Genomic DNA, 24,841 nt, shown 5'->3' on the forward strand with positions numbered 1-24,841 from the left:
GCATCAGGGAGGAACAGAGAAGGTTTCACAAAGGAGAGGACATCCAAGTCCACTGTAAAGAATGAACAGGGTTCACTTGGGAGAAAAAAAAAGATCCAGGAATGGGGGTGGAAGGGCACTCCCATCATGGAAATTGAATGAGAATGGCCTAGCTATGTTTAGAGTTTACATAGCTTTCCGGAGAGTAACAGGATGGGAGGCAGACAGGTGGGTTAGAGCCAGCTATTGACTAGTCTGGTATGCCAGGCCAAGAAATGTTAACTTGATCCCACAGGCACCAGGGAAATCACCGATTCTGTGATTTCTACATAGAAGGGATTATAATTGGTGTAAGATAGAATAGTGGGGTAGGGATTGACTTAGGGAGATTGTTAAGAGGGTACTGCAGCAATCCCGATGACAGTGTTGGGAGCCTGAGCTATATATAGCAAAGGAAGTGAGAATGGATGAGATGTCAAATTCAAGAGAAATTTTGTGGATAAAATCTATAAAATTGATTGAAAGGATGGAGTGAGAGTCAGAAGTGAGGAATGAAGTGTCCATCAGATGATGAAACCTACGCCCTCCTCTCTGACTGATTTGTTAATGCCTGGGTACCCACAGCTGGTTTCCCTGCCTCTGCTCCATGCTGCAGACTTTGGACTTCCTCTGTGGTCTCTCTGATCTCATTGGCTGCCTGTCACCATCATGAGAAGCCTGGTCTCCTCATGGAAGGTGCCTCATGTGGCTCCTGCTTTTCTCTCAAACCTCACCAGCTGCTGCTCCTTCATCTGGCCTTGCACTGGCCCTTCACCAGCATACAAAGGATTCCCAGACTCCCAAACAGAAGTCCCCTGCTCCTCCATTTCTCTCAGGTTCTGTGTGCTCTTGCCTCTGCCTACATACCTCCCTCTCCTGCCATTTTTTTTTACACTTTTCAAAATATCTAGGGCCACAAACCGTGGCAGTCTCAGTGTAGTAACTCAAATGCATGTTCATTATGAATGAGTACAACAAAAATGGATTTAAGGTTCATCTGAGTTTGTTTTGTTTTTGAGATGGAGTCTTGCTCTGTCACCCAGGCTGGAGTGCAGTTGCGCCATCTTGGTTCACTGCAACCTCCACCTCCCAGATTGAAGCAGTTCTCTGCCTCAGCCTCCTGAGTAGCTGGGATTACAGGCACTTGCCACTATGCCTGGCTAATTTTTGTATTTTTAAAGAGATGGGGTTTCACCATCTTGGCCAGGCTGATCTTGAACTCCTGATCTCGTGATCCACCAGCCTCGGCCCCCCAAAGTGCTGGGATTACAGGCATGAGTCATCTGAGTTTTTATCTGCTCCTGAAATCCTTTCCTGACCCCATTCCTTGAGTTTGCCATATGTTGCCCTCTTTCTATCCTCTTACTTCTGTCTCTACCAGGTTTTCATGCTGTTGTAGAGTTGACTCCCATCTCCCATAGATTGTGAACATCTTAAGGGAAAGGATTATCTTTTATCTCTGCATCTCAAGTTCTAGCACAGTACCTAGTAAACATTAGTCTCAATATTGGAGGGTGATCAGATGGGACGGGATGGAGTGGTTGGAGAATCAAAACAATAAGGGTTTACAAGGACATAATCAACAATAAAAAGAACAGACTGATTCTCCTATTAGTGCTAAAGAATTTGGGTTCCCTAGGGCTGGAGGGAGAATATAATCTCTTCAGTACTCACCATAGCAAAGGATAAAGTGACATGGCTTCCCCAAGAATTACTCTGTCCCACCATTTATATACCTCCTCATGGATGGTTCATCCTATGAGCATTGAGAGGTGAATACCCTATAAGTCCCAGATGATGCAATGTGCCTCGGAAGTACCCAGCCATCCACTTGGGGCTTACCTTTTCCAGGCCTTCAGAGAAGAACCGTCCCTAGAACCTCAGACCTCACCATTTACATCTGCAGTATTACATCTTGGTTTCTGTTATAGAATAAAGACCCCAAGATGGCTCGAGTTGCACTGGAATCTCTCTACAGATTACTTTGGGTTTACATGATTCGAATTAAATGTGAAAGCAACACAGCTACTCAGAGGTAAGGATTTGGCTTGTGTCAAAGGTAACCACATTACTCAGCCACTGCAGTGGGTATTTCTTTTATTACTGCCTATGCTAACTCAGGTAGAAGCTACTCAAAGCTTAGATCTAAAAGATCTAAGTCCTGAGGAACATTTTCAGACTTTCCATAGTCATTGGCGCAACACCCATTACAAAAGCTCCAGCCTCTACCATGATCAACAAGTTCCACTTCCAGAGTTGCATTTGCCACTTTAACAAAAAAACAGCTACAATTTCCAACTGCTCTTAGTTTACCAGAAAAACTTTTCATAGAGTAATTATGCTAATGGAAAGGGGTGAGGTGGTTTGTTTTCTTTTTCTGAATTCTCTCTGATACTTAGATAAGATGAAACATCTGCCATTTTCCCTTAAAGAACTGGAGCTCAGCCAATCTTGCTTGTTTTCTCTTTTCCCCCTTATCTTTCAGCCGACTTATAACCATCATCACAACACTTTTCCCCAAAGGGTCCCGCGGTGTGGTGCCAAGGGATATGCCTCTGAACATCTTTGTGAAAATCATCCAGTTCATTGCCCAGGTAATGGAGAAGACTCTGGTGGTGGGAATCTTCTAATGGTTTCTAAGCAACCAGCCTCCTTCTTGTGAAGGAGTAAAAGATGGAAAGTCTAAATTAATCTCTTATGTGTTTAGACTTCTGTGAAAGGTTTAAAGTGTTTTCACACACAGCCTATGGTTTGCTTCAAAACAAGTTGTGAGTTGAGTATATCAAGTGTTTTCAGCATCTGATAAATGAAGAAACAGAGTTTAAGTGGCTCATCTGAGTCACAAAGTGTGTGAAACAAGATTGTCTTGACTCTTCACCTCTGTTTTTTTCCTGCTTCTCTGCTCTGGATTCTGCAAGTAAAGAGGAAGCAAAGGGTCTGATGTTCAGAGAAAACGAAAAGAAAACAATTTAGCAAAATTTGAGGAGTAAATAATAATGTTCTTTCAACCTATGAAAAAGAATTTGATGGGAATATTAGCATTTATCAAGCACTCTTTTGCCAAGAAGTGTTCTAAGTGCTTTATGTATATTAATGACTTAAAAACGGGTCCAATAATATTAAACATAGTTTTTAATATGTAATTTACTATTTAAACCCAAGAGTTGTACTTTTTAAAACACTTTGTGAGTAAATGAGTTTACCCCAACTTTGACCTTCTTGTACAGAGGAATAGAAAAAGACTATTATTCCAGTCCAGCCTCTGCCATGAGCCAGATCTATAACCTTAAACAAGTCAGAAAACATCTTTTTTCTGTTTCTTTAGCTGTAAAATGGGGATGAAAATGTTGCCTCAGAATATCGTGTGCTTAAAAGGAAATAATAGACATGAAAGTACTGTTGAAGTACAATTGATATAAAGTGTAAGGTTCAATTACTACTTCACAGACAATTTGACAGTAATATCTCTCTTTGTGTTTGGTGCAATAAAATAGCTCTGTAATATTTGTACTTAGGAAAAGGACATTACTTGCTCTGCAGGTGAAAGAATTAATGTAATTTTTCTGTATATAGTTATCATGTGACCAAGAATGTGCTTTGTTTATTCTGGAATGTGTCATATAAAATGAACCTGTTTTATTTAGATATGTATAAATAAGTATGTGTGTATATAGATATATACACACACACACGTATACACAGATATCTGATATATTTTTATATATATTAATTATTTACATATACCTGATATATTATACCTGTTATACATATTCCTGATATTTTTGCATATATTAATTATATATATACATTATTATATGTATACCTGATGTGTTATTCCTATTATACTATATATAGGTCTATACCCCTGATATATTAACTAACCTTCATATATCTTATGTGTCGATTACATGTCTCACTTGCAGAATTGTTGGTTATGAGCCAAAGGAATTTTAATGTTAGAGAACAGAAGAAAATCATCATCTTGCAGTGATCTCTTTAAAAATACGTTTTAAAGAGTACAGTACAAATAGGAAGAGTTCACACTGTTAATAAGCTCAGGTACCCCAAGTGTTTTGGTTATTTGATTTTGGAGGAGTCTTTTGTCATTAGTCATACTGTGCTTTAGGGGCCAATTACATATTTTCTATAATGAAGGCGTCCTTGCACACCACGCAAAACAGAAGCAGCCCTCCCATTGGTTCTGATGGGCATTGTCTTCCTCCAGGTTCTCTGCAAGTCACAAAACTGAGCAGTGCCCCTCCTCTTTTAGCCGCCACCTATTTGTTTGGTGCATATGATGAAAGTAGCCATTTCATGTTGAGTTTATATTTTAACACTTTGATTTTGTGTTCTTGTTTTTACTATAGGAACGTTTAGATTTTGCAATGAAAGAAATCATTTTCGATTTTCTTTGTGTGGGAAAACCAGCAAAAGCATTCAGTCTCAATCCAGAGGTATGAATGATCCTTTTATGTACTTCTAACAGAGCACGTCTTCACGGAGCCATACCTTTGCCTTGTGGCTTTGGAGAGTGGGGTGAGGGATGTCTTCTCACAAAGTCTTCTATTTGTTTCTGTCCGTATCCAAATTCAGATTTCGAAGCAAAATTTTGGATGAATAGTCTTAGAATGAAATGGTTAGGTGAAAAGTTGATGTGCTACTGTATTCTGTTCTTGTGTAACAGAATAATTCTTGCCCAAAAAGATAATTCACTAAAATTCAGATTGTTTTATTTTAGAAAAGTTAGTGCTTTATTTATAACTGTTTAACAAATTTAGCATCAGGAAGTCATGAAAGAGAGAAGAACAAATACATGTAATAATAAAAATAATAAAACAGTGAAATTTAATAAATAATTTACCCACATCTGTTTCTGTGACAGCATCCCAACTCCAGGGCAGGCAGCTTGTGGAGATGCGTATACAGTGGGTATCATGCACAACGTGGAACAGTGAGGCCGGTGCACATGAACAGCACATGCAATTTTAAACTTTTAAAAACACTGACTGCCAACAGAAGTAGGCCTGACACGCTGCCTCTTTTTCTATGAGGTTGTAGAAAGAACACTGGGCAAGAAGTCAGCAGAGCTGAATTTGCCACTTGCCACAGGCCCTGCTGCTTTTCCTAGCTGTGTGACACCTCTATGAATTCCAGCTTTTTCACCAGTAAAAGGGACAAAATGCTTTTCTACCTCAACTCGCAGAAGAATTGTGATATTAGCAAGAGTACATCAGAAACTCTTAAGAAAAAAAAAGAGAAAGAAGAAAGGGAGAGAGAGAGGGCATACTACACACCATAAAAATCAAATACATAGAGAGTTTCTATCATGTCTGTATTATCATCTGGCTCCTTCATTCTGTCAGTGAGGAAGGGGGCCTGGAGGCTGGAGACAGGCAGCTTGTTAGTAGCAGAGGGGACCCAGGTCCCTGTTAGTCCCATGCTCCTTCACATCACACCTTGTATTCTCTTCTTGATACTAAGGTTGCCACATATCTAGGAACAGCACAAGAAATCCAAAAATGGGAGTTTCTGTCTGGTGTCCAGTGACCTCACAGGCTTCTGGAATGTCTGCAGCCAGGGTCTCTGGGCCAATGGGAGGGGGCAGGACCAATGCCAAACCAGAGCCTTTTGGCTGGAAGGAGGCCACTGTACAGCTGAAAGAGCTGTACGGTGAAGAGTCTTCTCTTGCTGGGAAAGTTCTCAAGACATTACTCATTTCTCAGCAGTCATGGCTCTACTGTCTTCAGCAATCAATTCTCAGAATTACTGGCTTACTTATCTGAAAAGGACATGTTAAAAGCTACTACCATCATTATCACCGTCTATAAAATGTATTCTTGGTTCTTTTCTCAAACTCCTCATTCAGTCAGTCCTTAATTAGTTAACCTCTCTGTGCAGAACAGTTGGAACTGTGATTTTTTAAAAAATCCCCATAGGAGTAAATATTTGGATATCTTCTTCAATTTCTCGTGGAAAAATTCATTTATCAGTAGTTGGTAATTATAAGCCCAAAGGCATACCCATAACCCCACTCAAAAGCAGACAGGAGGATGGCACAGTCTGTGAAGCAGATGTCATACAATCGCTGAAATATGCTGTAGGGCATTGTTTCTCAGGAAACAAGTTCAGATTGGGTCTTAAATAATATTTTGGAAGTAGCTTGTGGAACAAGGCCTGGAGATCTAAAGGATTGTCTTACTGTAAAATTTATGCTGCACCACCACTCAACTCTTCAGTAATTTCCAGGCAATGTCTTGGTTTAGTGTGTACTTAAATGACCTTCTATATACATCCCCATCATCATGAGGACTTGCTGGTCTGTGAGAAGAGTTTCTTGGTCAACAATTTCTCGGTCAACAATTTCTCTATTTTTCCTTGACCTAAAATAAAGTGAAGCCGGAGGTCTTATGCAGTGCTAGCGGCAAGAAGAAGAAATAAAAGCATATACATTGGAAAGGAAGAAATAAAATTGTCTTTATTCACAGAGAACATGATTATTTTTGTACAAAGAGCCTAAAGAAAACCTACTAGGACTAATAAATGATTTTAGGAAGTTTGTAGGATATAAGATAAACAAAACCAATATATTTCTATATCCTAATGATGAGCAATTGGAAATTGAACAATTTACAATAGCAATGAAAAACAAAATACTTAGCACTGAAGCTGACAAAATAGATGCAATATTTTAATACTGAAAATTATAAAATACTGAGAGAAATCAAAGAAGACTCGAATTGTGAAGAGAAATAACTGTTTGTAGATTGAATGACTCAGTGTTAACAAGGAGAGGTCAGTGGTCCCCAAATTGATCTATATAGAATAAACTGTAATCTCAACAATAATAAACGCAATTAAAATCTCTGTACCTTTTCTGTAGAAATCAAAGCATATCCCTTGGAGATATACCCAGCATTCCCATCAACAGAATATAGTACATAAACATCTCAAACATGCCCTCCGCATTCGGTGAAATCTCCCTGGTTGTTTTCTTATGATGCAGCAACAAAAACAGTGACAGAAACTGAATTTTATTTTCATAAGTTTGTCCTACACTCTTGTGCCTTTTAAATTATTTTCTCATACTAATGTACATGCAAGTCAGTCTTAACTCTCTGATAGACTTATGGATGAATTCCACTACAATAATTGGGCCTTTCTTTTTGTCATGAAAATATTGTCTCTCACAGAGAATGAACATTGGTTTAAGGGCATTCTTGGTCATAGCTGATAGCTTGCAGCAGAAAGACGGGGAACCTCCCATGCCGGTTACAGGAGCCGTTCTTCCTTCAGGAAACACATTGAGAGTAAAGAAAACATATTTGAGTAAAACGCTAACTGAAGAGGAAGCCAAAATGATAGGTGGGTGTCAGAAGTGCATTAGAACTAAGGCTTTCTAAGCCCTTAAAATAACCAGTAGATACTTATCTTTAGTGAAATGCACTTTTTAAAAATCTTTATAGAAGTAGATGATAAGACATTCCAACATTAATTGTTTTGATTGATTCATGCTGTGTTTTGTTTTACTGCTCTTTAAACTTTTTAGAACTTCCCGGTAAATATTTTGCCATTTAAATGTTAGACTTTTATCTATGGTCTTTTTAAGCCTCTAATATTGACTACTACATTTTACTGTAAGTTTCCAAGACATCTGTGTGCTTGCTAGATAATCCTGTTTATCATTCATTCATTCATCTCCTTCTTTTTTTCTTTAAACTAGTTTAACATATGTTTTAAACATGCCAAATCTCACAACACACACCAGGTTACATTGTAGATTTAGACTCATGAGATGAATTTCTTTTTAATTTAACTATCTTACCCAAAGAGATGATTTTTTACATTTGTTTATTTCTTACCAAGTACCCAAATGTAGACACCTACTATAAACTTTATTAAGATAGTTCCTGGATTCTACAGACCTGAGGGAAACACTTTTTGCTTTGAAATATTTCTCTTTAGTTATGTAATGTGTAAATGACTTTTAAAAGATGTAATGCATGAGAAATAATCATGCAAAATTATTTCATTAAGGTACAAATTTTAAATACAAAGCTATTGACTTTTCATTTGTATAATTCATATACACATTTGCCTTCCAGTGTGGGACATTGACACCAGAGTTAATGAGAACAGTAAAAATAATATAGCTAAAATATATTTTTCTTCATTTTTAAATTTATGATGTGAAGTTTTGTTTCTTTTACTAAAAATATTCACATGTATATTTCAGGGTCATATGAAGTTATTAAAGTCCTAACCCAAAATGAGAATTATTTTTTATTCACATAATCACTAATGATGGTGAATTTTTTTTGTGATAACCAGAAACTTCAAAATTCAAATTGCTTGCAATTTGAATTTTGTATTTTCTTATTTTAACTCTTCCGGAAACTACTTCCCATTGAGTATTAGAATTCCTATGAATCAAATTTAAATGATTATCTGGTGAATGCCTACTAAGTACAAGGCACTATGCTAAGAGCTATGCAGATGAGATTGAATTAGACAGCCCCTTTGTTCAAGGAAGTCAATGACACATAAGGTCTTCAGTAAAAAATGTTATAAAGGATGAATAAATCAGGATATGCTTTAATAGATTCATTTGAAGGTATAACTATAATGCATGTTTTTCAGGCATGTCCTTATATTACTCTCAAGTACGAAAAGCTGTAGACAACATTTTACGGCACCTTGATAAAGAAGTAGGAAGGTGTATGATGCTGACTAATGTCCAGATGTTAAACAAAGAACCAGAAGACATGATCACGTGAGTACAGTGAGGACTAAGTTATTAATGAAAGATTAACCAGAAGACACAGGTAGAGAGTATTCTCATTTATTCTGTATTTTGTTTTCATTTCCTTAGAGTTCTAGCAAGTAGTAAAGATAGTTAAAAAAAAACTTTCACACTATTTGATTAACTATAAAAATAAAATCATATCTGCGATTGATCTATTTTGGTTATATCTCAAGTATCACTAGGTCAGTAAGTTAGAAAATGGGGCCTGTGACTCCTGGTTCATGTTTTTCAGAAATGACATTTTGTTCCCAAGCACCATCACAACTCGTGACACAGTGACATTCCAAATTTACAGACATTCCATCTTTATAAATCTCATGACAGTTCCTACTTCATAGTTTCTGTGTGACTGTATCACAGACAGCATTACAGAAAGCATTTTAAGAAAGCATTTGTAGCTTTGAATGTTGAAATCAAGTATTTTTAGCGAAAATCTAAAGATCAAGATTTACAATTAGAACTTGCATTTGCTGTTTTTTATTAACTATGGCAGGAACTAGGATTAGGTTATAATTCTATATTTTAAGAAAGTTTAGACTTTGTTGTTGGGCTGTGAATTAAATTACATTAGGTAGCTGTGGCATAATTTCTAAAAACATAATTAGGCAAATTTCTTCTGTCATCCATCATATTCAACAACAAATATAGGAATTAGTCTGAAGATTGTTACCTATGTAGAGAAATTCATGTTGTGGTATGCATTTTTATTGCAATTATAACATGTGCTCATGATTAAAACAAAGGCAAAAATGCAGAATTATTTTAAATATGTATTTAGTAGAATCTAAAGTTAAAAGCCTCCTCAGATCCCCACGTGAAATCAGTAGTCGTTTCTTGTCTCAATGTGATTCCTTCCAGACCTTTCCTTATGTCAGTATAAAGATATGTGTATACCTACCTCTTTTTTCCACAAAAGTGGGATTATATAATGCATATTATCCTGCAGCTCACCAATTACTTGATTTAAATAGTGTGAAGATGATGTTGCTTTGGACTTTTCAACCAAAATAATAGCAGAATTGATATTGACCAAGATTAATAACATTAAAAATACTATCTAGAGCTATAGTTCTTACCTCATAAATTGCCAGATTATCAATAAACTTTCAACCTCATTTTTCCATGCTTCTTACATATATTAAAGCCATTTTCAATATATAATATAGAAGATATAAGAAATGCATTAGGCCAGGCACGGTGGCTCATGCCTGTAATCTCAGCACTTTGGGAGGCCGAAGCGGGTAGACCGCTTGAGGTCAAGAGTTCAAGAACAGCCTGGCCAACATGGCAAAACCCCATCTTTACTATTAATACAAAAATTAGCTGGGCGTGGTGGTGCACACCTGTAATCCCAGCTACTCAGAAGGCTGAGGCAGGAGAATTGCTTGAATCCAGAAAGCAGAGATTGCATTGAGCTGAGATTGTGCCACTGTACTCCAGCCTAGGCGACAGAGTGAAACTGTTTCTAAAAAAAAAAAAAAAGAAATGCAAAGTTATTTTCTCACAAAAATAAAGAGCTTTAAAGGAAACTGTATTTGTAATCAATAGGTATCATAAGATAGGTTCAGGACAAAAACAATATATTCAAAATAATAAAAAGGTACATGTTCAAATGTAAACATCTTATTTATGTTTTAATCAATGTTTCAAACTTTTTCTAAGATTCTTCTTTACTTTTTCCTATTCAAACATCTTAAGACCCCCCTCCCAGATAGGGATGGAAATATTTTTCATGCTAGAATTTAAGGCAGATTCCTGAGTGGAAGATAACTCATTGCTTTATTTCTTTAAAAAAAAAAAAAAAGAAGAAGAGAAATGTTAGGGAATCACATAAGCATTTAGGAGAAGAGGGAGGAGGCCCACGCAACACTAATGGAGCAGTTATTGGAGTTGATATTTGAAGCTGGTTCACCACTTTCCCAGGCCCTATGTAGGGTGAGAACTTGAACATTGAGCATTGTGTGTTGCTCAGTCTTTATTCTTCATCCCTATTGTGGTTCATGCTAGTAAGGAGAAAGGAAAAGAAAGAAAGGAAGGAAGGGAGGGAGGGAGGAAGGGAGGGAGAGAGTAAAGAAATAATAAATAATAATTTTAACATCTGTTAATACATTTTCTTAATTATGTTGTTTTGGGGATTCATATGCTTCCCATAAAAGCCCAGACAGCAAAGACTGCAGTAGTAAGAGGAAATCATGCAGGAATTAGTTTCTAATCTAGGCTTGTTTTATCATCTTGGAAGTCTGGCAGTGTTCGCCCTTAAATTTCAGGCCAGGCAAGGTCATCCATTTTCTGACAGATATAAAAATAATCCCAGCTGTTAAAGACATCTGGTGAGCAAACTAGTGGAACTGTTTAAACTACTCATTGTGTTACAAATGAGCAATTAGAAGAGATCTCTAGCTTTAACACTGTATAGCTATTGAGGATATCATCTGAAAACATTTCTTTCCTTGGCTGATTGGGAAACCCTATGCAACTGCTTCCTCTGCTCCAGAGTCTTCAACAGCTCATGCAAAAGGTCTATGGATGACAAAAGACATAAGATTATTGGGAAAATAATCTTATGACTTCCCACAAAAGCAGATTATTTTGGCAACATATATGTGTTTTATTTTTCATATAAACAATTTTGTATTCTTAACAAATTTGTAAAAGCACACTAAAAGGTAATAGCACAGAACAAAATTGCTGTTTGATTATGATCTTTAGATTACAGAGAGGATTGATTCTGCTTGTTGGATTTCTATTCTAACCACAGTTACTATTCCAAAAAGGAATTACTTTTATGCTACTTTGCATTTTCATTATTGTGCTTGTGCCCTGCAATCACATTAATTTGGTACTGATTCTGTATTTATGCTCAAAAGACTGAGTCATCGGACTTTAGATACGCTGTTACATATTGTCACTTAGGTCATTTGAAAGATTTGCTGGGTAGTTTAATTATTCCATAAAGGTTATCGATAAAATAAGTGGTTAAGAATCAAACAGTTACCTATTAAAACAACTAAAAATCAAAAGAACACAAAATATGTGTTTCTCCTTCACATTTTCCAACAGAATGCAGAAGACGTTAATTATCATTAAACATTCATATTCTCAAGAAATTAATTAAAAATAGAGAAGGATATCTCCATAGAGGTCAGACCCATCAGTGTCATTTTAAAAGTCAGAAATGGGTGCACAACTATATACATTTCAGGATTTAATTATTACGAAAGATTTATTTTGGAAGCATTTAATTTTTTAAAAACAGGACAAGGGGCTCTAGGGGAGAAGCATAACTCATCAGGGAAAGAAGCTGCCAGATGTCACAATTACAAAAGCACCATTCCTTGTATATATAAATATTCCTTTTTTAAATGCTGGATGTGGGAATGAATGAAATACATTTCTTCATACTGATGCACTTAGCCATTTCTGTGATTCTGGTATTTTAAAGGCAACTGGACTAGACCCAACTAAAGGGCAAACCCATGGTAAAATACTATTGATAGCAGCATTTTTCTTTTCCGATATATATGTCTGTCTTACATTTAAATTACTTAAAGTTTATTAGAACTGGTCAAGCTACAAAGGGCATAAACGTTTAAGAATAATATGAAGTCAACACCAGGCTGTGAATCAGAGAGTATGGATTCTAATCTTTGTTCACATACTTAATTCATTTTGTTTTTAATTTCACAGCTTTTTGTCCTATTTTTAAATTTTGTCTTCTAATTCTAGGGGTGAGAGAAAGCCAAAAATAGATCTTTTCAGGACCTGTGTTGCTGCTATTCCTCGACTGCTTCCTGATGGGATGTCAAAACTTGAACTCATTGATTTGCTGGCTAGGTAGGTGAGAACATTATTTGATGAAAATTAATTTCAATCCTTTGTCATGACTCCTGAAAAAAAAAATAGAATGGTAATTTAGAATTGACAAATATTTACTGAATGAAGTGCTATGATATGGGCAGGAAAAAAAAAATTGTAAGAATTATTTTAAAAATAATAATTTTATTAAAATTATTTTAATAATTTTAATAATAAAATTATTAAAATCCAACTTAGAAGCAAATACATAAGCATGTAAGGTTGCTAACAACCCAAAGCCTGTGTTGTGCAAACTAATGGCACCAAAATGTATGATACATGATTCGTGAGTAAGAGTGAAATATGGACTGGGGAAAGCAACAAATAACTTCTGAGAGAAGGTGGAACTTAAACTTCCGCTCGAAGGGAAGGAAGAGTTCAGAAAGGTAAAGGCAGAGACGTGAGCAAAGGCACAAAGGTGGGACCAGGAAATGAGATGGGCCTGGCCAAAAAAGAGTTCATTCAGAATCTCATACCCAATCTGAGGTCCACAGACTCCCAGAGGACCAAGAATACAGGTTGTGGATATCCTAAACTAGTTTTAGCATAGTGCTTCAGAAAGCTGCCCAAAATCATATTTATCACCCTCCCAATGCACAGTCCAACGAGAACCTAAAATTTATTTTCTTTGAGTGAAATTATCTTATTATACTTCAGTAAGCTTAGTTATCTCATGTTGATCTGACACTCTAGTGGACAGTTACGTGTGTCTTTAATTTAAAAATCAAAAGTGACATTACCTAAGTGCAATTTGGAAAGCAAAATTATTAGACATGGGATGCACGGAATGAGGAAGAACAAAAGTCATCATTGGTTTGGGGGGAGAAAAAAAGAAAATAGTTTACAAACCAGATGATGAAAGGAAATTGAAATAAGATTGGAGAGGTAGATTTTCAGCTAATCTTAAGTACTTGCTGAGGCATGGGGACTGATGAAGTTTTAAGCTGGGGAATAAGATGATAAAAAATGTCAATTTAGGCTCTGTAATCTGATTATGGTGGAATTTTTTTAAAAAGGCTTGAGAAGGATAACAAATAGTCATGCTGACTGAATGAAAGATGCATTACGCATAGCCTAGTTTACTCACATTCTCTCACCTTCTGAGAACACCTTTCCCATCAATATTCAAAAATTACCCAAGCTCCCACCCCACATGGCTGCACATAATCTGGTGGCCTCCTGAGGCTCTGAGTGTCCCCATGGAGCCCCACGTCTCCTGGTTATTGTGGTCACGGTCTCTTTTTCATGGGCAGCCTGCTTGGGATCCTCTGTTGATTACCTCTTGCTGTGTAGTAATAGCTTTTAGAGCCCACTGCCCTTTCCCATTCCTCTTTTTTTTTTTTTTTTTGAGATAGAATCTTACTCTATTGCCCAGGCTGGAGTGCAGTGGTGTGCTCTCGGCTCACTGCAACCTCTGCCACCCGGGTTCAAGCAATTCTCCTGCCTCAGCCTCCTGAGTAGCTGGGATTACAGGCACCTGCCACCGTGCCCAGCTAATTTTTGTATTTTTAGTAGAGAAGGGGTTTCACCATCTTGGCTAGGCTGGTCTTGAACTTCTCAACTCATGATCTACCCTCCTCAGCCTCCCAAAGTGCTGGGATTACAGACATGTTCCACCACTCCTGGCCTCTCCCATTCCTCTTTAACTTGCATTTGGACACAGCCACTTCCTTCCTCCTTGCTGACATCACTAGCACAAGATCAGTGCTGAATGTGAAGGTTTCCTGAACTCCTGTTACCTTCAAAACCATGATTTCAAACCCTTTGTGCTCTCTGACCAGAGCCTTCCACCTTCTGGCTGCCGATGTCACCCAGCCTCTTTCTGCTATCATCAACAGCCTTCCAGCCATGGATCCTTCTTCCTTCCAGTCCACGCTTAGGGTGTAACTTTTGAGACCTAGCAACCAGAGTGCGAGTGAAAAGCACATTCCCTGGAAGCAGAGGGAAACGGGGAAAAAATAAGCCTGGATCAAAAAGGGCTTTCCATTCAGGGTGAGAGGAAGACCTGTGGAACAACAAAGGGTGGGTTTCCAAAGAATAATGAACACAATGATTCAGGGGCTCTGGGAAGCTGAGAGAAAAAGAGACTAAGACTGTAAGGGTCATGCATGCAAATATTGAGTCACCTGAGATGAGGGCAGAGACTGAGCATAAAGAAAAGCTGTGAGACAAGGGCTAGAGCTACTGAAAACATAAAGAAGAGCCTGTCAGTTTGCTGTGGTCGGCACTGGAGGGGGCAGCACAACCAGGAGTTGTGTATTTCCCCAGAGCACAAGTGACTGAGCGAAAAGCCCCTCTTCATGGCCTCATGACCATCTGGAGGGCCACCATCTAACACACCTGGAGGAAGCAGGGCAAGAGAATGGGAAGAAAACAATCCTCCTCTAAAAGCCTGAACTTAATTTCCTACGTTGCTTTGCCATTTTACTGCATGATCCGGACAAATTAATTAACCCTCAGGCTATCTTTTTCCCTTGGTAAAATTTGGGTGAAATTGGAATGAGACTGCCTACCTCTTAGGACTGTTGAGAGGGCCAGATGACAAGATGTGTGGTTAGAGAGAGGAGGCGTCTGCAGCGAAAAAGTTATCAGTTAAATTGAAGTGGAAGGAAAGTTCACTTTATTCAATAAAAGTCTAATTGGTGATTATATACACTAAGGCCTTTGAAGTACTAAGTTTTTTGAATGGCGTGCAGTGTTCTGGTTAAGTCTCTAATACTATTTTGCCATAAGTCTGAGTGGGAGGCTCCTACTTCTGGAATCACCTTGACAGCCCAATCCAGTGACACCCAGACCCAGAGACCGTGGTGCCAGGCATGTTGGGAGGGAATTCTGTCAGATGTGGCTGGAATGCTAGTGCTATTTATAGTGCGTCCTGTTTACTATGAGGTACATTCTTAACAAGCCCAAAGCAATGGGTGCTGTTTGTTTTTTTATGAGAGAACAGAACAAATAAATATTCCTGAGAGTTTAAGTTTTAGGGAGAAAGCAAGAAAATGACTGGACTTATATGGGAAACCCATGAGAAGATCTTTTTCGTAAGCTTCAAAAGAAGCCAGAGCCGTTCTCCTCAGGGGGAAGGATAACTGGAGCAACCTGCACACAGAGTTCTGTTAACCTGTGAGAAAATGAGCCTTTTCAGATCTCCTCGAGAGGGTCAGAGGACAAAAGTGAAGTAATTCAGTAGCAATAAATATGGGTTTCGAGTGCCACACAAGAAGTCTTCAGTCACTTTATACCCCCACAGTCCGGTTGCCTTCAGACTAAATTGACCTGAGATAATATACGGTCTAGTCAGAGAGGGGTGAGACCTTTTATTTCTGACACTTCACAGTCACATCCGTGGTACATGTTTACTTAAAAACTTGTTTTTTTTAATAATTGGTAAAATAAGGGCAGTGTTCATGCAGGCTGTCCGTCCCTCCCAGCTCAGTTCTGTGTAAGGAGTTACAACTGTGTCCCACACAACTGCTCCCAGGCCCCTCCCAGCATTTTGAGTAATGACTGAATACCACAGACACCCACACCTCAGACATGCATTAGTATGTTGCACATGACAACAGTGTATACAACAAAGCTGGAAAACTGCCTTCTTCAAGCTACCAGGTTTCTGACTTTACATGGATTGCTCAGCCAGCTCATAATGGCCAAGTGTGAGAACCTTTCTATGTGGCTACATGGAAGCTTCACAAGTCTTCCTGACATCATGGTGAGACCCATGGGGGTGCTTCCTTCCCATCCTCAGCAGAGCTTGGACTGCTCAGCTGTCTGAATTCCTGAGGATTCTCCACATAGGAAGGGGAGCTGACTCCCCTTGGCAGCCGCCATCTTTTTCTCTCTCGCTTCTCTCCTAGATGTTTCCTGCTCTGTCATTTGACCACAAGAGGGAGCTTTCACCAGCAGTCCATAGGCTTCTGTCCTTGTCACTTGCTTCAGTGCCTTGTATGCACCAAGGATTTGCTGTTCAGTATTCACCCTCCTCTTCCAAACTCTCAACAAATGTTAGTTATTATTTTTAGATATCTTCACATTCAAAGAACATACACTGTGCTATACAATGCATTTTTCATGTACATTGTGTTAGGTAAGCTGAGCACACGTTTATTCTTTTGAACTTCAGAAGGGTAAATCTGATTCCCCAAATTTATAGCATTTTCCAAATGTCATTGGTTTTATGCAAAATAATAAACCCGTTTTATGTGGTGTTCCCTTATGACTTGTGGAAACTTCTGAGATAATGCATACACAGATTCCACAGTCTTCTGGGATATCTAAAAATTATTAAGCATTTATTCTGCTTTCCCTTTTCCACATATGCCTGTGTTGTGGAAAGTGGTTAGTTGTTTGGAATACCTGAAAGAGAACTCGTCTCAATTGTATATATTGCCTCAATCATTTACTTAGTCATATTTCTGTATTTTAATTGAGATGTAGTTCAAACTACTGTAAATAGATGGGGGTTCATTCTTTAATAGTCTCCGAGAAGAAATTTCCACCCCTTCTGGAGAACTACCCTGGTGGTAAATAGTCCACCTGTCTCAAGCTCCTCCTTTTCCTTGTCTGCTGGGCTTCACTTGCAGTGTTTCTTCCCTCACTCCCTTTGGTGACATTGTGGGGCACCTCTTCCTAATAGCTTTTGCTTATCTTGCCTAGTTCAGAGGAGGATGTTTCTCCTAATTTATCTTTTCTTCTGGATATGATTTGTGAGTTTGAAATCACCCCTTTTCATTCATGCATCTCTGTACAAGAACACTATTAAAAGATACTAAGCTGATTCCATCAGAATCTGAAGCTTACCTTAGGCAAGTGTTTTCCATTAAAAGTCCTATTTCTGATCTGACCAACCAAGAAGGCAGCTTTGTCCAAGTTCTGTTTTTTCACCACTTTATGACATGTCCTTACTTGTTCAGTAGCACCCTTGTCTGAGCAGCATGTGCCTTGGATTCACACCACTCACTTGTTCTCCATCACCACAGACAGAGCCCAGGACCACTGACAGTGGCACAGGTGGCCTGTACAGAATACAGCTATGCATTTGCTTTCTGACGTGAGCAGTGAGAATCATGCCAGGCCTGTTTAGTGCTCCTGATCCCAGCTGCCTGGGAGTAGCAGCTGCAATTGGTATTGGCAACACTGGTTTCTTTTATTTTAGGCTACTGAAAACCAGATCAGCCTCTCAGAAATTTAGCCTTAGTTCCCCAAGCTAGCCAGACTTCTTCATAAGTTGCTTTCTCCTAAAGTCTCTCTGTTCTCTCTTAATTGCTGCCACCAAACTCTCTCAAAGGATAGTTTTTAAAATTATAATTGCACCTGTTTAGTTTGCAGTTGAGACCTGTTCTTTCTTTCCTAGTCTAGTTTCTCTATGAAGATGGCCCAGCTCGGGGAACTGCTGTCTCCTCACCCTCATCCTTGCTAGAGAAGGAGATCTAATAGTATTTGTAAATCTGTGGGCCAGCTCCGTGCTACTTTCCTGAGTACTTGAAATAGCTAGACATCTCTCTCATTTAACTCCAAGGCTTCTTTTTCCCTTTTAGATAGCTATTTTTTTTCCTGCTTTCTAATGTAAATCCCATGTGTTTCACAAGATCTTGATTATCTGGTCAAAATCTAATAAAAGTAAAAATGAGGAAGATCTGAGTGGAAGAGATGGCAACTATATCTGACAGGCAGCTCTCTGCTTATACGGTTCGAGCAGCAGACACAGGGAGGGAGCCTTGTCCTTTTCACAGCTTCTTCCCCTTCCCCCTCAACTGCTACCCACAGATTCATCTTGATAGGTGATTTCCCCTCAGTCTCAGTTCTGTGGCAGTATGAGCCTTTTTCTTCTATAAACATTCCACTTTTATAATCAGCTAAGCCTTCTATACCAGAAGCCCTTTCCCCTCCCTGGTCTTCATCCTCCATGAATATTTTTGAGCCTTTCACTGGTAGAGCATATAAACACCATCATTTTAAGAGTCATGGCCACCAAGAATAGCAAGGACTACACTGCCCTGGGGCTCCAAGAGTCCTGAAAATGATCCTGCATTGTGGGTTTGAAGTTAAAACAGATTCTAGATGGCAAATTGTGCATGAGAGCAAAAGTAGATGAAGAGTTGAATCAATTTCATTTGGAAAGCTGAAAGTATTGACCCTTACTAAAGGCTTCATGGAAATAGACCGTGACATGGCTTTCATCCTTGGTGCTTGCCTGGTTTCATGATGATATTGGTTTGCTAGGGCTGCCGTAACAAAGTACCACAAAATGGGTGGCCACCTAAACACCAGAAATTTATTCTCTCACAGTTCTGCAGGCTAGAGTTCCAAGATCAAGGTGTCAACAGGGTTGTGTTCTGCTCAAGACTATGAGAGGGAATCTGCTCCAAGCCTCTCACCTGGCTTTCGGTAGTTTGCTGACACTCTTAGGCATCCCTTGGCTTGTAGAAGCATCACCCTGATGTCTGCCTTTATCTTCATATGGCATTATCCACGTGTGTTTGTCTGTATAGAAAAGTGCACTTCTTTCTTATAAGGACACCAGTCATATTGGATTAGGGGCCCACAATCTCATTCTAACCTAGCTAATTATATCTGCAGTGACCTCATTTCCAAATGTTCACATTCTAAGGAACTGGGAGTTAGGACTTCAATGTATGAATTTTGTGGAGGACACAAAATTGTGACCACTGTCATTACCATCAGTTAACATTTATTTAGTGTCTGCAGTTCCTGGTTATTAAACTATCACCTGTCCTTAAAATGGTGGCTTGTTATCTGTAGAAGCTTATTTTCTAAGACATTCAAGACCACAGACAGGTATAAATGTAGTAAATAGAATAATAAACCTAAGATGGGGAAATGACTTAAAGTGCTTTTCATAAACTAGTGTTTTCAAACTATGGACTGCAGAGATGACTCAGAGCTTCTTGGCAAGTGAAGGAGTGTTTTCTCCCCAAATAGATGGGCTTCAGGCCTTTTGCCTCCAACTTTAACCAGAGTGGCTCAGGTTTTATGTGTGTGTGTGTGTGTGTGTGTATGTGTGTGTATATATGTGTGTGTATATATATGTGTGTATATATATACATCTTATATATCAATACATCTATACATCTTATATATATACATCTTGTATATTTATACTATATATATATATATATAAAAATTGAAGTTTGTATTAGAGTTTTCCAGAGAGAAACAGAAGCAATAAGAGGTATAGAGAGAAAGAGATTTATTGTAAGGAATTGGCTTATGCAATGTGGAGACTGACAGTTCCAAAATCTTCACGGGGGGCCAGCAAGCTGGAGACCCAGGACAGCCAGTGCTGCAGTTCTTGTCTGAAATCTGGCAGGCTGGAGATTCAGAAGAGCCAAGTTTCCAGTTTGAATCTGAATGCAGTCTGCTCTAGAACCAGGAAGAACCAATGTTGCAGATGAACTCTAAAGGTTGTAGAATTTCTCTTTTGCTCAGGGGAGTCCAATCTTTTGTTCCAGTCAGGCCTGCAACTGGTCAAATAAGGCCACCCACATGAGGGAGGGAAAACTGCTTTCCTCAAAGTCCACTGATTTAAATGTTAATCTCACCGAAAACATCCAGAATAATGTCAACCAAATATCTGGGCACTGAGGCCCAGCCAAGTTGACATATAAAATTTACCACCACAGAGCTCTCCATAAACTTTTGTTGGAAAAAAAATTGGGCCTGCTGCTGAATGAAATATAAAGAAAGTTTGAAAACTCCTGTTTTAGACAATTCTAGATTGGAAGCCCAGGTTAAAGCCTTCTCATTCTTCTTTCAGCAACTACTTAAGAACTATAGTTTTAATGGTATAAGACGTTCCTGAAAAATGAGCTTAGATCTTTCTTCTCAGTGTCTGCATAGAACTTTACGTGCTTTTGAGACAGGAAATATATTCCCTGGCTCAGTGTAAATCTGTGAACGAAAGAGCTCTTTACCTGGTTTATATTGTCAAACTGAACCAATTGGTGTACTTTATGCTTTAGAAAATAAGACAAGAGTTTGCTTATCTTATCAAGCTTTTGAAGTTTTATCTATTTGATGTGATAACTGGGGTGATTTGTGCCAGGCTTGTTTTATGGAAAGTATTTGGGATTAAAGATTAGAAGTCCTAGATTGAATTCCTGGCTCTTCCTTTTGTTAACTTTGAGCAAATTCCTTAACTACTCTGGGCCACAATGTGATCTTCTATTTGTTGGGGATAATATCTGACCTGGATATGGAGGGCACCCATTGACTCAGCCACTCTTTTTTCTAACACCGAACACCTCCAGGCTACTGCGTCCTGGGAACTCTATCTTCTAAATATCTGTTGCCTCCATCTGCCCTTTCCCTACCATACTTCTCTGCTTTGGGTCAGGCCCTCACCACTTGTTGCTTAAGTCATTGCAGTGACCTCTTAGGTGGTCTGTGGCTTGTTTCTTCTCCAAGGCATTCTCCCTATTCCTGCCTGACTCTCTTTTCTCAAGAGCGAATCTAATGTTTTTTTCCCTGAAACTTTTCAGGATAAAATTCATCTTCTTCTAATAATAGCTAACATTTACTGAGTGCTTACTCTGTGCTCCTTGCAGTGCTAAACATTGCACATGTATCATTCAGTGACCCTCACAACAGGTTTATGGAATGCAGTTACAGTTAGTATTCCCATTTTACCAATCTGGGCTTAGAGATTAAATGACTAGCCTGAAGTCACGTAGCTAATAGGCGACAGAGGCAAGACACTAATCTAGGCATTCTGATTCCAGAGCACACACTCTGAACCCCTCCCCTGCTGTGTTGTCTCCCTGGGTGGCCCAAAGACCCGTCAGTGAGCTGGCTCTGCTTCCTTTCTAGCACTGACTCACACCTGGCTCTTGCAGGCTCCTCACCCAATAGACACAGCCACACTGAACTCCATATCCTAAATGCTATATATAGGGCATATGATGACTGAATCGTAGGCAGGTCTCTCTTAAAAGCCTTTGCTTATTAAATAAATCAATGAATATGTAAAGCAATAGGTTAGCAATAATCCACCCTACCAATGTCAAGATTTAATATTATTGTGTTGCTCTAGATTAAACCACAGATACACTAGAATTCAGTTAACTCACTCAAAATTTCTCCACCTTGGCACTATCGACATTTTGGGTCAGAAAATTCTTTGTCATAAGGAACTGTCCTGTGCATGGTACGGTGTTTAGCAGCATCTCTAGCTTCTATGCATTAGAAGGATGCCTGCACCACGCCCCAAGGTGTGCAGCCAGAAATGTCTCCAGACATTGCCAGATACCCAAGGAGCAAAACCGCTTTAGGACCACTGGCCTGACTCAGATTGCTCATTTATACTCAGCTTCTGAATGAGTCCTTTAGCTTCTCCAGTATTCAGGTTCCTCATCCTTAAAAATAGGATTTGATACTAATTTATTCTGTAGCCAGTGATGTATTAAAAAGTGTTCATATACAGTACAGCTAAGTGCAATGTGGTATATTGGATTGCATTCTGAAACAGAAAAAGGACATCAGTAGAAAACTGGTGAAATCTGAGTAAAGCAGTTAATAGATTCATACCAATATTAAGGTCTTAGTTTTGATAAATGTACCAAGGTTCTATAAGATGTTAACATTAGGGGAGGCCAGATGAAGCCTATATGGGAAAACTCTGTATTATCTTTGCAATGCTTCAGTAATTCTAAAATTAGAAGGTTTTTTTGTTTGTTTTTTCTGAGACAGAGTTTCACTCTGTTGTCCAGGCTGGAGTGCAGTAACACAATCTCAGCTCACTGCAACCTCCACCTCCAGGGCTCAAGCAATTCTCCTGCATCAGCTTCCCAAGTACCTGGGACTACAGGCATGTGCCACCATGCCAGGCTAATTTTTGTATTTTTAGTAGAGACAGGTTTCACCATGTTAGCCAGGCTGGTCTCTTACTCCTGAACTCAGGCAATCCGCCCGCCTCAGCCTCCCAAAGTGCTGGGATTTCAGGTGTGAGCCACCACACGCAGCCAAATTATAAGTTTTTTAAAAGTATTTATGTAAGTCATTTACTAAGCCAAAAATAAGGGAGACCCATTTTCAGACTCAAATAGAAGAGATATGTATTAATAGATGTTCATTCTTAGCTCTAGAAGACCAGTTAATAAAGTAAATGATTATATTGTCTTTTATTCATTTCACAGGCTCTCTATTCATATGGATGATGAATTGCGACATATTGCACAAAATTCGCTTCAGGGTTTACTTGTTGACTTCTCAGACTGGAGAGAAGATGTACTATTTGGCTTTACCAACTTCCTGCTCCGGGAAGTAAATGATATGCATCACACACTCCTTGATTCGTCCCTGAAGTTGCTGCTGCAGCTGCTTACCCAGTGGAAACTGGTCATACAGACACAAGGAAAAGTCTATGAACAAGCCAACAAAATCAGAAATTCAGAGGTGATTTTCACACCTTATCCATGAATTTATTTTTCTTTTTTCTTTGTTTTGTTTTGTTTTTTTCTTATTGAGACCGTCTCACTCTGTCACCCAGGCTGGAGTGCAATGGTGTGATCTCGGCTCACTGCAACCTCTGCTTCCTGGGTTCAAGTGATTCTCATGTCTCAGCCTCCCAAGTAGCTGGGATTACAGGTGCACAGAATCACACCTGGCTAATTTTCATATTTTTAGCAGAGACGGGGTTTCACCACGTTGGTCAGGCTGATCTTGAACTCCCAACCTCAAGTGATCCTCCCACCGTGGCTTCCCAGAGTAGTGGGATTACAGGCATGAGCCACCATGCCTTGCCAAATTTATATTCTTTTAGGCACTGTAAGTGAGTGGCAGTCCAGAACCTTTAGAGTTCTTACTTCCAGCCACATAAGAACTTCCTCCCTGGTGGTGAGCCTTAGTTCTTCCACTGGCATAAATTGTGACCAAGAAACTCAGAGCATGATATTCCACATCAGGTTAGACTTGTTAACATTCACAAGGCCATTTAGGGAGTAGAAATTGTTTTTTTCAGAGAAGTATGATTGCAAATCTATTTATAAGAGCATATGACTACAGGCCAGGGACTTAGAGCTGAATGGGGATGTGGATATGGATGTGGATGTGGATGTACGTGTAGATGTGGATGTAGTTGTGGATGGAGATGCAGTTGTGGATGTGGATGTAGGTGTGGATCTGGATGTAGGTATGGATGTGGATGTAGATGTGGATGTGGATATGGATGTTGATGTTGATGTAGATGTACATGTGGATGTGGATGTGATAAGGATGTGGATGTATATAAGGATGTGGATATGGATGTGGATGTAGGTGTGGGTGTCCATGTAGATGTGCATGTGGATATGTATATAAGGATGTGGATATGGATGTGGATGTAGGTGTGGGTGTCCCTGTAGATGTGCATGTGGATATGATATAGATATGGATATAGATAAGGATATGGATGTGGATGTAAGTGTGGCTATAGATGTGGATATGGATATTGATGTGGACATAGATGTGAATGTGGGAGTGAGTGTGGATGTGATATGGATGTGAATAGGGATGTGGATATTGATGTGGATATAGGTGTGGGTGTAGATGCAGGTGTGAGTGTGGATGTAGATATGGATGTGGATGTACATGTGGATGTAATATGGATGTGGTTGTAGAGAAGGATATGGATGTAGGTGTGGATATAGATAAGTATGTGGATGTAGGTAAGGATGTGGATATGGATGTGGATGTAGGTGTGGTTATGGATGTAGATATGGGTGTGGACGTACATGTGGATGTGATATGGATGTGGAGGTAGGTAATGATGTGGATATGGATGTGGATGTAGGTGTGGGTGTGGATGTAGATATGGATATAGGTGTGGATGTACATGTGGATGTAGATATGGATATGGGTGCGGATGTACATGTGGATGTGATATGGATGTGGGTATAGATAAGGATGTGGATGTAGGTAGGATATGGATGTAGATACGGATATGGGTGTGGATGTACATGTGGATATGATGTAGATGTGGGTATAAATAAGGATGTGAATGTGGATATGGATGTGGTTGTAGGTGTGGGTGGGTGTGGATGTAGATATGGATGTGGATGTAGATATGAATATGGATGTAGATGTGCATGTGGATGTGATATGGCTGTGGGTATACATAAGGATGTGGATATGGGTATGGATGTGGTTGTAGGTGTGGGTGGGTGTGGATGT

The 24,841-nt window shown here is 39.1% G+C and overlaps 1 protein-coding gene across 7 annotated transcripts in view; it reads left to right on the plus strand.

The window, feature by feature from the left end:
- The window catches only part of FRY (FRY microtubule binding protein), a 455,382-nt gene that overhangs the window by 293,890 nt on the left and 136,651 nt on the right, over positions 1-24,841 (plus strand). For all 7 annotated transcript variants that reach the window (XM_064361739.1, XM_064361738.1, XM_012465518.3 and 4 more), the window contains 7 exons: positions 1,950-2,053; positions 2,504-2,612; positions 4,386-4,472; positions 7,209-7,380; positions 8,656-8,788; positions 12,548-12,655; positions 22,828-23,086. In XM_064361739.1, coding sequence (XP_064217809.1) covers positions 1,950-2,053; positions 2,504-2,612; positions 4,386-4,472; positions 7,209-7,380; positions 8,656-8,788; positions 12,548-12,655; positions 22,828-23,086 — 972 coding nt within the window. The remainder of the gene's footprint in view (positions 1-1,949; positions 2,054-2,503; positions 2,613-4,385; positions 4,473-7,208; positions 7,381-8,655; positions 8,789-12,547; positions 12,656-22,827; positions 23,087-24,841) is intronic.

The sequence above is a fragment of the Aotus nancymaae genome, unplaced genomic scaffold (assembly GCF_030222135.1).
Source record: "Aotus nancymaae isolate 86718 unplaced genomic scaffold, 86718_ANA_hifiasm-v0.15.2.pri h1tg000043l, whole genome shotgun sequence".
NCBI lineage: Eukaryota > Metazoa > Chordata > Mammalia > Primates > Aotidae > Aotus > Aotus nancymaae.